This window comes from Oncorhynchus gorbuscha, linkage group LG08 (genome assembly GCF_021184085.1).
Source record: "Oncorhynchus gorbuscha isolate QuinsamMale2020 ecotype Even-year linkage group LG08, OgorEven_v1.0, whole genome shotgun sequence".
Classification (NCBI taxonomy): Eukaryota; Metazoa; Chordata; class Actinopteri; order Salmoniformes; family Salmonidae; genus Oncorhynchus; species Oncorhynchus gorbuscha.
The window spans coordinates 28543626-28555309 of record NC_060180.1 but is presented as its reverse complement, the minus strand read 5'-3'; the positions used below and the strand labels follow the sequence as shown (position 1 = coordinate 28555309).

Below are 11684 nucleotides of genomic sequence, written 5' to 3'. Positions count from 1 at the left end.
GTAGCAGCTAATTGTATAGGCTATGTGTTCTTAGCTCGACTGAGGTGAATAAAAGCCACAGCATCCAATGTGATAACGGCTGGGCAAATGTTTGCTTCTTTTTATATTCTCCAAATAGCATTTAGTTTTTAAATTGTATAGAAATTCAGTAAATGGGTTTCAACTAAAGTCACGTAGCAAATTAGCAATTACATGTTTTGTTGACCAAATTCCACTCTGACCTCCATGCAAAATTCCTCACTTCATTATACTTCGTGGGCTTATTTTCTATGACAGATTTTGGGCTGAGTAAAACCTCTCGCTTCGTCTCTTCCTCTCTGGTAAAAGAGGACATGGGGGGAGAGAGTGGAGGAAAAAGACGACTCCCTAAAACACGCCACTTCGATTCCGCTACGACCGGAAGAGACTTTTCGTAGCAGGTAGGAGACCGTTTCCTAATTGAATTATCCTAACCTCACGAAAAACTCACTTCCGGTCGTAGCTGTGTCGAAGTGGCGTGTTTATAGGGAATCTCGTAAAAAGAAACCCCCCACTCCCACTGATTCACAGCTGTCAGTTGGAGGAAAAAACACTGTCAATCTTTGGGAGGAACCACTGTACAGTATTTTAACAACCAAGACGAAGAAAGAGCAAATCCTGGAAACATCAACGTCGTTTAGAAGCTTCTACGAGCCAGGCGAATCTCTTTGAAAAGGCGTGACGTGAAGAGCAGTGTCAGTTTGCTCTGTCACACATTAGAAATTGGGGTTGGCTAGCTAGTAGCTGGCTAACCAGCTAGCCAGCTAAGTTTATACTGCTCAAAGGGATTGGCCTTCTCTTTTGCATTGGGGTCATTACACCGGAAAGAACATCTCAGGATTCAATTAAACCTCATTTTTATGTTTTGGGTCCCAAGGAAGGGTAAGAGCCCAGGGTCATAGCTTTTCATGTCGAGGGAACATGGCATGGGGTTATCTTGCTACTAAGCTAGCGCTAGCTAGGTAGCTACCAAACCAAGGCAAACACTTTCCCAATGACAATGTGTTTATGTTAGCTAGCTAGCTAGCCAGCCCAGGAAGGTAGCTAACTTTCTAGCTTGGAAAACGTGTTAACTATACAATAACTAAATTAACGTTATCCCCGCCCGGGTAGTTAACTAGCTACTGTAGCTAACGTTAGGAATGATCTAGCTAACGTCTCCATCTGTAACGGTAACTAACGTTAGCTTCCTCTGCGTTTTAATTATTGAGCTAGCTAGGTATCTTCGCTACAAGAGTTTAAGTCAGAACAATGAGTTCTAAATATATATATATATTTTACCGTTACCCATGCAAAGGGACATAGTTCACAATGATGGATAATTATTAAGTTGAGCTAGCTAGCATTCCTAATTGTGTCATCGTGGAGGTTTATGGCCACCGTCTGACTTTATAACCGCCGAGTTAGTTAGCTAACGTTAGCTGATTCCTTATCTGGGCGTTTTCTTCTTGTAACTTGCCTGTGCTAACCATTAACGTTACGTGACGCTGGTAACGTTAAACTTTTGTCAGAACACACACTAGCTAAATATTTGTAAGGTAACTTTGACAGCTCTAACAATAAAATAAAATATTAATTTATAGCAAACCATATCAAGATGTATGGGTAAAGCCTCCAAGCCCTGTGCTTAGCTGGAACTTTTACCTACGTGTAACCAGCTAACTTCAACTATGTAATAATTTCCCCAAAACAATGTCAACTGTAGCTAGTCAATGTTTAAGAAAATAGATGGCTAGCATCTTCACTTGTCATTGTGCATTTAGGCCAAGTATCAATTGGCCTTTACAATGGTGGGGGGTACACAATAAACATGCCTCAAGGTGAGAGTTGAGCAGTTTGTGGACCTCATGTAAACTTATGCTACCTTACAAGGCAACTTGGAAAGAATCTTGACTCTTTCTTTGCATTCCGCACAGAACAACTTGAGCTTTCTACAACTTCATACTTGTAATATTTTGCAGGTTTGTCAGTGTGTATGGCTTGTTCGTCAGCATCTGGCCAATGTCAGCCACAAGTGTTACACTCTTATAGGACCCAGACATTCGTGACCATGGCAGGATATTTTGTAGGAATGCACTCTGGCCATGGCAGACTATTTTGTAGGAATGCACTGAGTGTGTTCCTCTGTGTGCACACAACATGCATGCGGGTGCTTGCAGGGAAGTTTGCACATCCCTCAATTCAGGGTTATTTGATTGAGTTTCAGCTACGTCTTGATAATATGCTATTCATTACATTGTACTATGTCCAAGGACTTAGTTCAATACTGCGATTCCCAGCGCTTCATCATGGTGTGGTCTTCAATTAATCTTGAAATTGTGATTTATTAATGTAAACAAGGCATCAGATCATCTAATTTCAGTCAAATATTAGTGTCTTCATGTAAGGTGATAGAGGTGGATCTGACAGCCCTATCATTCATGTTTTTCAGATTTTTCCCCCCCACACTGTGTTGCTCTAATTTGGCCCTGAACGTGTTGGTGGAGCTGCAGTTGCACAGAAGCCATGGGGACACCAGGTAGAAAGCGTGCCCCTATCAAGGACCGGTTTTCAGCTGAGGATGAAGCCCTTAGTAGCATTGCCCGGGAGGTAAGTTAACCATCCATTTCAGAGCCTCCCTGCTTTTAGTTAATTTCTGTGATTCTTTCTTAGTTTAAGATCTTTAACTGGTGTTATTAGCTGAGCTTCCCTCACATTGTAGGCCTATGTGTAGTGCAAAAGCGATTTAGTACATAAGTCACATTGGATGTTGTTTGTGGTGACACTCAATGTATTTCCCCAAATGCGGTCAAAGACAAGTTTGAATTTGATGATTTATAAAAGAATGCATGGCAAGCCGTCTTGGATGTAAGTCGCTCTGGATAAGAGCGTCTGCTAAATGACTTAAATGTAAATGTAAATGTAAATGTAGGCTTCTCAACCCATACCCAACAACACCAACTGAGGTGAATGCAGCAAACAGCCCCCTGAAGCATATCCTGACACATGTTCACACATAGCTCTGCTTAGTCTGAGATGTGCTTGTAATGTGGATATTCAGGTTCCTTCAAGTTGTCTCAGCTCTGGCGAGTGCAGACAGCTGGTTTGCAATGGTGTAGTAGGATTGATTTGAAGAGATTTAGGGAAAATGGAGGGCAGGGGCAAGCAAGGTGGGATGGCCTGTAATGACTTGTCCCAGGATTATTCCATGTTCCTCAACTACCCGGCTGTCATTCCTGGCCTTTTCGTAGAGGCTGTGCAACTGTTCTCAGCGTACATAGTAGGCCCATGCATTTGTTGTGTAATTGTTATTGTTCATTACTATTTTGAGAACGATTGTGCTGTATTTGCATAATTATGTGGCTAGATGAAACTATGCCACAGTGTGGGAAAAGCCTAAAGAATCAGCAGAGTAGATTTTTGAGTCCATGTGATTGACTGCCTTGCTTAACTTACAGATGAACAGAACACAGGATCTCACATAGACTGGAAGTGAATGTTGTCTGAGCTCTTGTGAATTGCCTCATACTTGGGAACTTCTTGGTAGTGCCTCATACTTTGGCACAGAAAACAAGGTTACATTTTCCGTCTTTAACCATACAAGCCTGTTTATATCAGAATCATCTGACCCACCCAGCCAGGTCCTGTCCTGAATGAATCAGGGTTTCTTCGTGGAGAGAACTAGATGTGCACAGAACAGTGAGGCCAAGTGAGTGTGTGCAGTGGGTCCATAAGGCCAACCTCTCTCCAACCTGTCACACACCACCACTCCCCTCCAAACAAAGCACCAGAAAAAAAAATCAGATCAAATCAAATCAAATTTTATTTGTCACATACACATGGTTAGCAGATGTTAATGCGAGTGTAGCGAAATGCTTGTGCTTCTAGTTCCGACAATGCAGTGATAACCAACAAGTAATCTAACTAACAATTCCAAAACTACTGTCTTATACACAGTGTAAGGGGATAAGGAACATGTACATAAGGATATATGAATGAGTGATGGTACAGAGCAGCATACAGTAGATGGTATCGAGTACAGTATATACATATGAGATGAGTGTGTAGACAAAGTAAACAAAGTGGCATAGTTAAAGTGGCTAGTGATACATGTGTTACATAAGGATGCAGTCGATGATGTAGAGTACAGTATATACATATGCATATGAGATGAATAATGTAGGGTAAGGGTATGTAGGGTAATGTAGGGTAAGTAACATTATATAAGGTAGCATTGTTTAAAGTGGTTAGTGATATATTTACATCATTTCCCATCAATTCCCATTATTAAAATGGCTGGAGTTGGGAAGTATGTAATTGCATGAGGTCAGTCATCCTCTCTTAGGCTTTGAGTGCTTGCCTGGTCGGCCTGTGCTGGACACGGATCACTGTCCTGCTGAGAAGGACTGTGAATTTGAGCCTGCGCTATCACCACCCCATATTGGAGGCCACTTACATTGCTGGGCTGTCAGTCACTTAAAATATCAGCAGCTTGCTTGCAAAACCATCAGCCAAGTAGGAGGATTCACCACATGTACTGTAGGCCTATCAGGTTTTCCTCGTAAGGATCATAATGTTAGAGAGATGATCAGACAGTCACTTACTGTGCCATTGATTGTAAGTGAATGTGTAGGAGTTGAGTGAGTCATAGTTCATAGTCCGTATTACAGTTTCAGTGCTATCCTGGGTAATGATAGCTGTAAGCCATGCAGATGACTACTGAAGAGAATGGCACAGTGTCACACTGAGTAGAACAGGCTTGCACAGGGCGGGGTCGAGACCCAGGGTCTCCAGCTTAATGATGAGTTTGGAGGGTACTATGGTGTTAAATGCTGAGCTGTAGTCAATGAACAGCATTCTTACATAGGTATTCTTCTTGTCCAGATGGGATAGTGCAGTGTGATGGCGATTGCATCATCAGTGGACCTATTGGGGCGGTTAGAAAATTGGAGTGAATCTAGGGTAACGGGTAAGGTGGAGGTGATATGATCCTTGACTAGTCTCTCAAAGCACTTCATGATGACTGAAGTGAGTGAAACGGGGCAATAGTCATTTAGTTGAGTGCAACAGGGCGATGGCTAAGGTACCTCACATGACAAGTGGCCCCCCTCTCACCTACTAATTGGGAAACTTTTGCAAATGTTTTGTTGACTGAGTGAGGGAAATGCTGTGAATTAAGAGGACTTGATGTATACTAAACAAAAATATAAATGTGACATGTGAAGTGTTAGTCCCATGTTTCAATAGCTGAAATAAAGTATCCCAAAAATGTTTGATTTTGGTAAAGGAGAAAGGTTATTTCTCTAAAATGTTGTGCACACTAACTAAATCCCTGTTAGTGAGCATTTCTCCTTTGCCAAGATAATTCACCCACCTGAAAGGTGTGGCATATCAAGAAGCTGTTTTAACCAGCATGATAATTTCTTTTTTATTTAACTAGGCAAGTCAGTTAAAAACAAGTTCTTATTTTCAATGGCCTAGGAACAGTGGGTTAACTGTTTTTTCAGGGGCAGAATGACAGATTTGTACCTTGTCAGCTCGGGGGTTTGAACTTGCAACCTTCCGGTTACTAGTCCAACAACCCTCTGTAGTGCCTTGCGGTCGGAGGCCGAGCAGTGATGTAACCAGTCAGGATGCTCTCGATGGTGCAGTTGTAGGAACTTTTTGAGGATCTGAGGACCCATGCCAAATCTTTTCAGTCTCCTGAGGGGGAATAGGCTTTGTCTTGCCCTCTTCACGACTCTTGGTGTGCCTGGACCATGTTAGTTTGTTAGTGATGTGGGTTCCAAGGAACTTGAAGCTCTCAACCTGCTCCACTGCTGCCCCGTCAATGAGAATGGGGGTGTGCTCGGTCCTCCTTTTCCTGTAGTCCACAATCATCTGCTTTGTCTTGATCACTTTTGAGGGAGAGGTTGTTGTCCTGGCACCACACGGCCAGGTCTCTGACCACCTCCCTATAGGCTGTCTCATCCTTGTCGGTGGTCAGGCCTACCACTGTATCATCGGCAAACTTATTGATGGTGTTGGAGTCATGCCTGGCCATGCAGTCATGAGTGAACAGGGATTACAGGAGGGGGCTGAGCACACACCCCTGAGGGGCCCCCGTGTTGAGGATCAGCATGGTGGATGTGTTACCTACCCTTACCACCTGGGGCACCCCGTCAGGAAGTCCAGAATCCAGTTGCAGAGGGAGGTGTTTAGTCCCAGAGTCCTTAGCTTATTGATCAGCTTTGAGGGTACTATGGTGTTTGTCCCTCATTCAGGGACAGGTTGAAAATGTCAGTGAAGACACTTCCACTTGGTCAGCGCATGCTCGGAGTATACGTCCTGGTAATCCGTCTGTCCTTGTGAATGTTGACCTGTTTTAATGATCTTTCTCGCATCGGCTACGGAGAGTGTGATCACATATTCGTCAGGAACAGTTGATGATCTCATGCAAGTTTCAGTGATGCTTGCCTCGAAGTGAGCATAGAAATAATTTAGCTCGCCTGGTAGGCTCGTGTCTCTGCTTCCCTTTGTAGTCTGTAATAGTTTGCAAGCCCTGCCACATCCGACAAGCGTCGGAGCCAGTGTAGTATGATTCAATCTTAGTCCTGTATTGATGCTTTGCCTATTTGATGGTTCGTCGGAGGTATAGCTTGATTTCTTATAAGCTTCCAGCTCCTTGAAAGCAGCAGCTCTACCCTTTTAGCTCAGTGCGGATGTTGCCATGGCTTTTGGTGTACTGTAACTGTGGGAACGACATCATCGATGCACTTAATTGAAGCCAGTGACTGATGTGGTGTACTCCTTAATGCCATTGGAAGAATCACGGAACATATTCCAGTCTGTGCTAGCAAAACGATCCTGCAGCTTTGTATCTGCTTCATCTGACCACTTATTTTATTGACACTGGTGCTTTCTGCTTTAGTTTTTGCTTGTAAGCAGGAATCGGGAGGATATAATTATGGTCAGATTTGCCAAATGGAGGGAGCGCTTGGAATGTGTCTCTGTGTGGAGTAAAGGTGGTCTAGAGTTTTTATTTTATTTTTTTAATTTATTTTTTTCTCCTCTGGTTGCACATTTAACATCCTGGTAAAACTGATTTTAAGTTTCCCTGCATTAAAGTCCCCGTACACTAGGAGCACTGCCTCTGGATTAGCGCTATCCAGTTTGCTTATGGCTGTATACAGCTCATTGAGTGTGGTCTTAGTGCCAGAATCAGTTTGTGATGGTAAATAGACCGCTACGAAGAGTATAGATGGAAACTCTCTTGGTAATTAGTGTGGTCTACAACTTATTATGAGATACTCTACTTCAGGCGAGCAAAACCTCAAGACTTCCTTAGCTTTCGTGCACCAGCTGTTGTTTGCAAATATACATAGACTGTCACCCCTTGTCTTACCAGAGGTAGCTGTTCTATCCTGCCGAAAAGCGTAAAACCCTCTAACTGTATGTTATTCATGTCGTCTTTCAGCCACGACTCGTGAAAAATAAGATATTACAGTTTTTAATGTCCCCTTGGTAGGATATACATGCTCGTAGTTTGTCTATTTTATTATCCAATCCTTGTACGTTGACTAATAGGACCGACGGTAAACGCACATTTCCCACTCGCTGTCAGATCCTTACAAAGGCACCCAGACCTCTGTCCCCGATATCTAAGTCTCTTTCTCCTGCGAATGACGGTCATGAGGGCCTTGTCTGGAGTAAATCCTTTGCGTCCGATTCATAAAAAAAAAATCTTCCAGTACTGGGTGAGTAATCTCTTTCTTTATATCTAGAAGCTCTTTTAGGTCATAAGAGACGGTGGCAGAGACATTATGTACAAAATAAGATACAAATAACTCGGGGGGAAAAACACACAATAGCACTATTGGTAAGGGACCGTAAAACGGCAGCCTTCTCCTCTGGTGCCATTGATGCTGTTTAATCAGCTTCTTGAAATGCTTCTCCTGTCCGGTGGATGGATTATCTTGGTAAAGGAGAAATGCTCACTAACAGGGATGTAAACAAATAAGTGCACATAATTTGAAAGGGAACCATTTTTTTTTGCTTATGGAATATTTCTGGGATATTTTATTTGAGCTCATAAAACATCGGACCCACACGTTACATGTTGTGTTTATATTTTTGTTCAGTGTTGATTTAAAAAAAAAAAAAAAACAGTTTCACATGTGTATGGTCCTTGTGATCTGGGGTTTTTGAGAGGTCCCTAAACCCATGGAAGTTAAAATGGTTATGGGTAGGGTTTACGGATGTCCCAAGTAGAGGTCGACCGATTAATTGGAATGGCCAATTAATTAGGGCCGATTTCAAGTTTTCATAACAATCGGTATTTTTGGATGCCGATAAAATATATATATATATATATTTTACACCTTTATTTGACTAGGCAAGTCAGTTAAGAACACATGCTTATTTTCAATGACGGCCTAGGAACTGTGGGTTAACTGCCTTGTTCAGGGGCAGAACGACAGATTTTTACCTTGTCAGTTCAGGGATTCAATCCTGCAACCTTATGGTCCAACGCTCTAACCTCCAACGCTCTAACCTCCTGCCTCACGAGGAACCTGCCTGTTAGGTGAATGCAGTAAGAAGCCACGGTAAGTTGCTACAAATCGTATAGAGAGAAATAGTCCTATAATTCCAATAATAACTACAACCTAAAACTTACCTGGGAATATTGAAGACTCATATTAAAAACAACCACCAGCTTTCATATGTTCTCATGTTCTGAGCAAGGAACTTAAACGTTAGCTTTCTTACATGGCACATATTGCACTTTTACTTTCTTCTCCAACACTTTGTTTTTGCATTATTTAAACCAAATTGAACATGTTTCATTATTTATTTGAGGCTAAATAGATTTTATTGTTGTATTATATTAAGTTAAAATAAGTGTTCATTCAGTATTGTTGTAATTGTCATTATTACAAATAAATAAATAAAAAATTGGCTGAATAATCGGTATTACATTTTTTTTTTGGTCCTCCAATAATCGGTATTGGCGTTGAAAAATCATAATCGGTTGACCTCTAGTCCCAAGGATCCCTAGAATGTACAAGTAATGTGAATGTCAATGCATAATGCAGTTGGAAAGGTCAATAAAAAAATGCATTGTGGTAATGCATACTTTTTTGCGTTCATTTTGGGGGATTTGTTTTTCTTCTGTAGGCTATTACAATTAAAAATAACATCTAAGTCCTTAAATAAAAAATGAAGTGCTTGAAAGTCCTTGAATTTGACTTGCCAATGTCTGTATGAACCCTGAATTGGATACTTTTTCAGCCCCAATGGAAAATTAAGGCCTAAAATTACCCATGCATCTTTCGCTTTGCTGTCTTACCCCGAGGAGTATTTGTTTTTCATTCAGGCCAGTAGCTTTTATTGGAACTGGCCCGGTGTGCCACTAGAAAATGTACCTGAATGTCGAACCCTGTATGTAGTTCAGGATAATGGTAGGCAGGCCTATTTTTGCAACTATCTGCAAATACGTATTTCAAATTTCACATCCTCTTTTTTTAGATTAGAAAGGTAGAACAAGTTTTCTGTTGTGCAAAATGCCTGATTGAAACTTGTTGGCTGTCAAAAAATGTATCTACCTATGCTTGGGCTATTTTATGATTGGGTGTTATCACACGTAGCAGCATATAATTTAGCAACGTGTGTTGAAGGGGTCCGCCTAACATTCTGTCTGGTCTGATAAGGGGAGGGTTTTGAACGATTAGCCTAATGTTTGTTTCCATGGCAACTATAAACACTATTTTACTGAAGATAAACAACGTCAACTTTGACATAACATCCAGGGTGTGCCAACTTCATGGAGCCCTAGATGATGTAGTCTAGTGTGAGCAGAGGGTCTGATCTACCCCTTGACGCTTAGGGTTTTGGAGGTGTGTATGATTGTGCATTTGTGCGGCTGCTGCTCAGATTACTCCTCTGCAGTCCCATAATGTGGGTGCAGGGGGAGGGAATGCTGGGGCCAGGCCGGATGGGCATGGCTATAGATAGGACAGAGCGACACAGAGCTCAGGTCATACTGTCAGACAGCTCGACAGGTGCAGTGCAGAGGAGCCAGCCATATCCTCTCCCTCTTTTCTCAGACACACACACAGTGTTTTCCACTCGAGCCGGCTGTCGGCTAAACAGATGATTAGATTCCTTTTAAGCCCATTACTTTTTCCACCTAAATTAACGAGGCTACTTTTCAATTTGCTAGTCAGAAAGTCAGCCAAGCCCCCTCCCGCGAGAATGAACGATATGCATTTTCTAGCGATCTACCAGAGATTTCAGAGTTCCCAGGTTTGTTTTGAACGCGGCATCAAACGGCAACAGAAGGCAGGCTTCATCAGCACGTCACAAACCACTTTGCAATGAGCTGGAGGCAGTTACGTACCCAATGCATATGGGCCTGACAAATTTGTCAAATGCCTGGTAAATTTAAAATGTTGCCGGTCAAATATCCTACGTCACATTTTCTTAACACAAACCCTGGTGTATCTGTGTGTATGGGTCTTGACTTGTCTAAAGTCAGTACAGCCAATCTGCCAACTTCTGTCTGTGGCGTCCACACAGTTTGGGTTACACATTAATATGACCCCACTGTGGAAAGGTGAGACTCTCACAAACACGTACATGTCAGTTGTTGCTGTAGCCCACAGGCCTCACGACTCGTCTGAAGACCCCCGGTACCAGTTGAAAAAATGAATGGAAGTATATATGGAGACCTGTGACAAAAATAAGGGTTTAAATACACTGCATTCGAAAAGTATTTAGACCCCTTTTTTCACATTTTGTTACATTACAGCCTTATTCTGAAATTGATTCAATTGTTTTTTTTCTTATCAATCTATACACAATACCCCATAATGACAAAGCAAAAACATGTTTTTAGATTTTTTTTTTGCAAATGTCATCACATTTACATAAGTATTCAGACCCTTTACTCAGTACTTTGTTGCAGCACCTTTGGCAGTGATTGGTCTCGATTCTTCTTGGGTATGACGCTACAAGCTTGGCACACCTGTATTTGGGATGTTTCTCCCATTCCTCTCAGCAGGTCCTCTTAATCTTTGTCAGGTTGGATGGGGAGTGTCGTTGCACAGCTATTTTCAGGTCTCTGTAGAAATGTTAGATTAGGTTCAAGTCCAGGCTCTGGCTGGGCATCTCAATGATATTCAGCGACTTGTCCCGAAGTGCTATGGAGCAGCTTTTCATCAAGAATCTCTCTACTTTGCTCCATTCGTCTTTGCCTCGATCCTGACTAGTCCCCCAGTCCCTGTTGCTGAAAAACATCCCCACAACATGATCCTGCCACCACCATGCTTTACCAAAGGGATGGTGCCAGGTTTCTTCCAGACGTGACATTTGGCATTCAGGCCAAAGAGTTTCATCTTGGTTTCATCAGACCAGAGAATCTAGGAATGGCTTTCGTCTGGCCACTCTACCATAAAGGCCTGATTGGTGGAGTTTTGCAGAGATGGTTGTCCTTCTGGAAGGTTCTCCCATCTCCACAGAGTAACTCTGGAGCTCATCGGGTTCTTGGTCACCTCCCTGACCAAGGCTCTTCTCCCCCGATTGCTCAGTTTGACTGAGCGGCCAGCTCTAGGAAGAGTCTTGGTGGTTCCAAACTTCTTCCATTTAAGAATGATGGAGGCCACTGTGTTCTTGGATCTTTAATGCTGTATAATTTTGTTTGGTACCCT

General features: G+C 42.3%; 1 protein-coding gene across 10 annotated transcripts in view; it reads left to right on the top strand.

The window, feature by feature from the left end:
- Nucleotides 1-282: 282 nt before the first annotated feature.
- Nucleotides 283-11684, top strand: part of lrrfip2 (leucine rich repeat (in FLII) interacting protein 2) — a 60512-nt gene continuing 49110 nt past the window's right edge. For 3 of the 10 annotated variants that reach the window (XM_046359053.1, XM_046359055.1, XM_046359051.1), the window contains exons 1-2: nt 430-900; nt 2450-2607. In XM_046359053.1, the coding sequence (XP_046215009.1) occupies nt 2524-2607 (84 nt within the window). In that variant the 5' untranslated portion in view covers nt 430-900; nt 2450-2523. The other 7 variants (XM_046359057.1, XM_046359056.1, XM_046359052.1 and 4 more) reach the window with 6 other exon arrangements.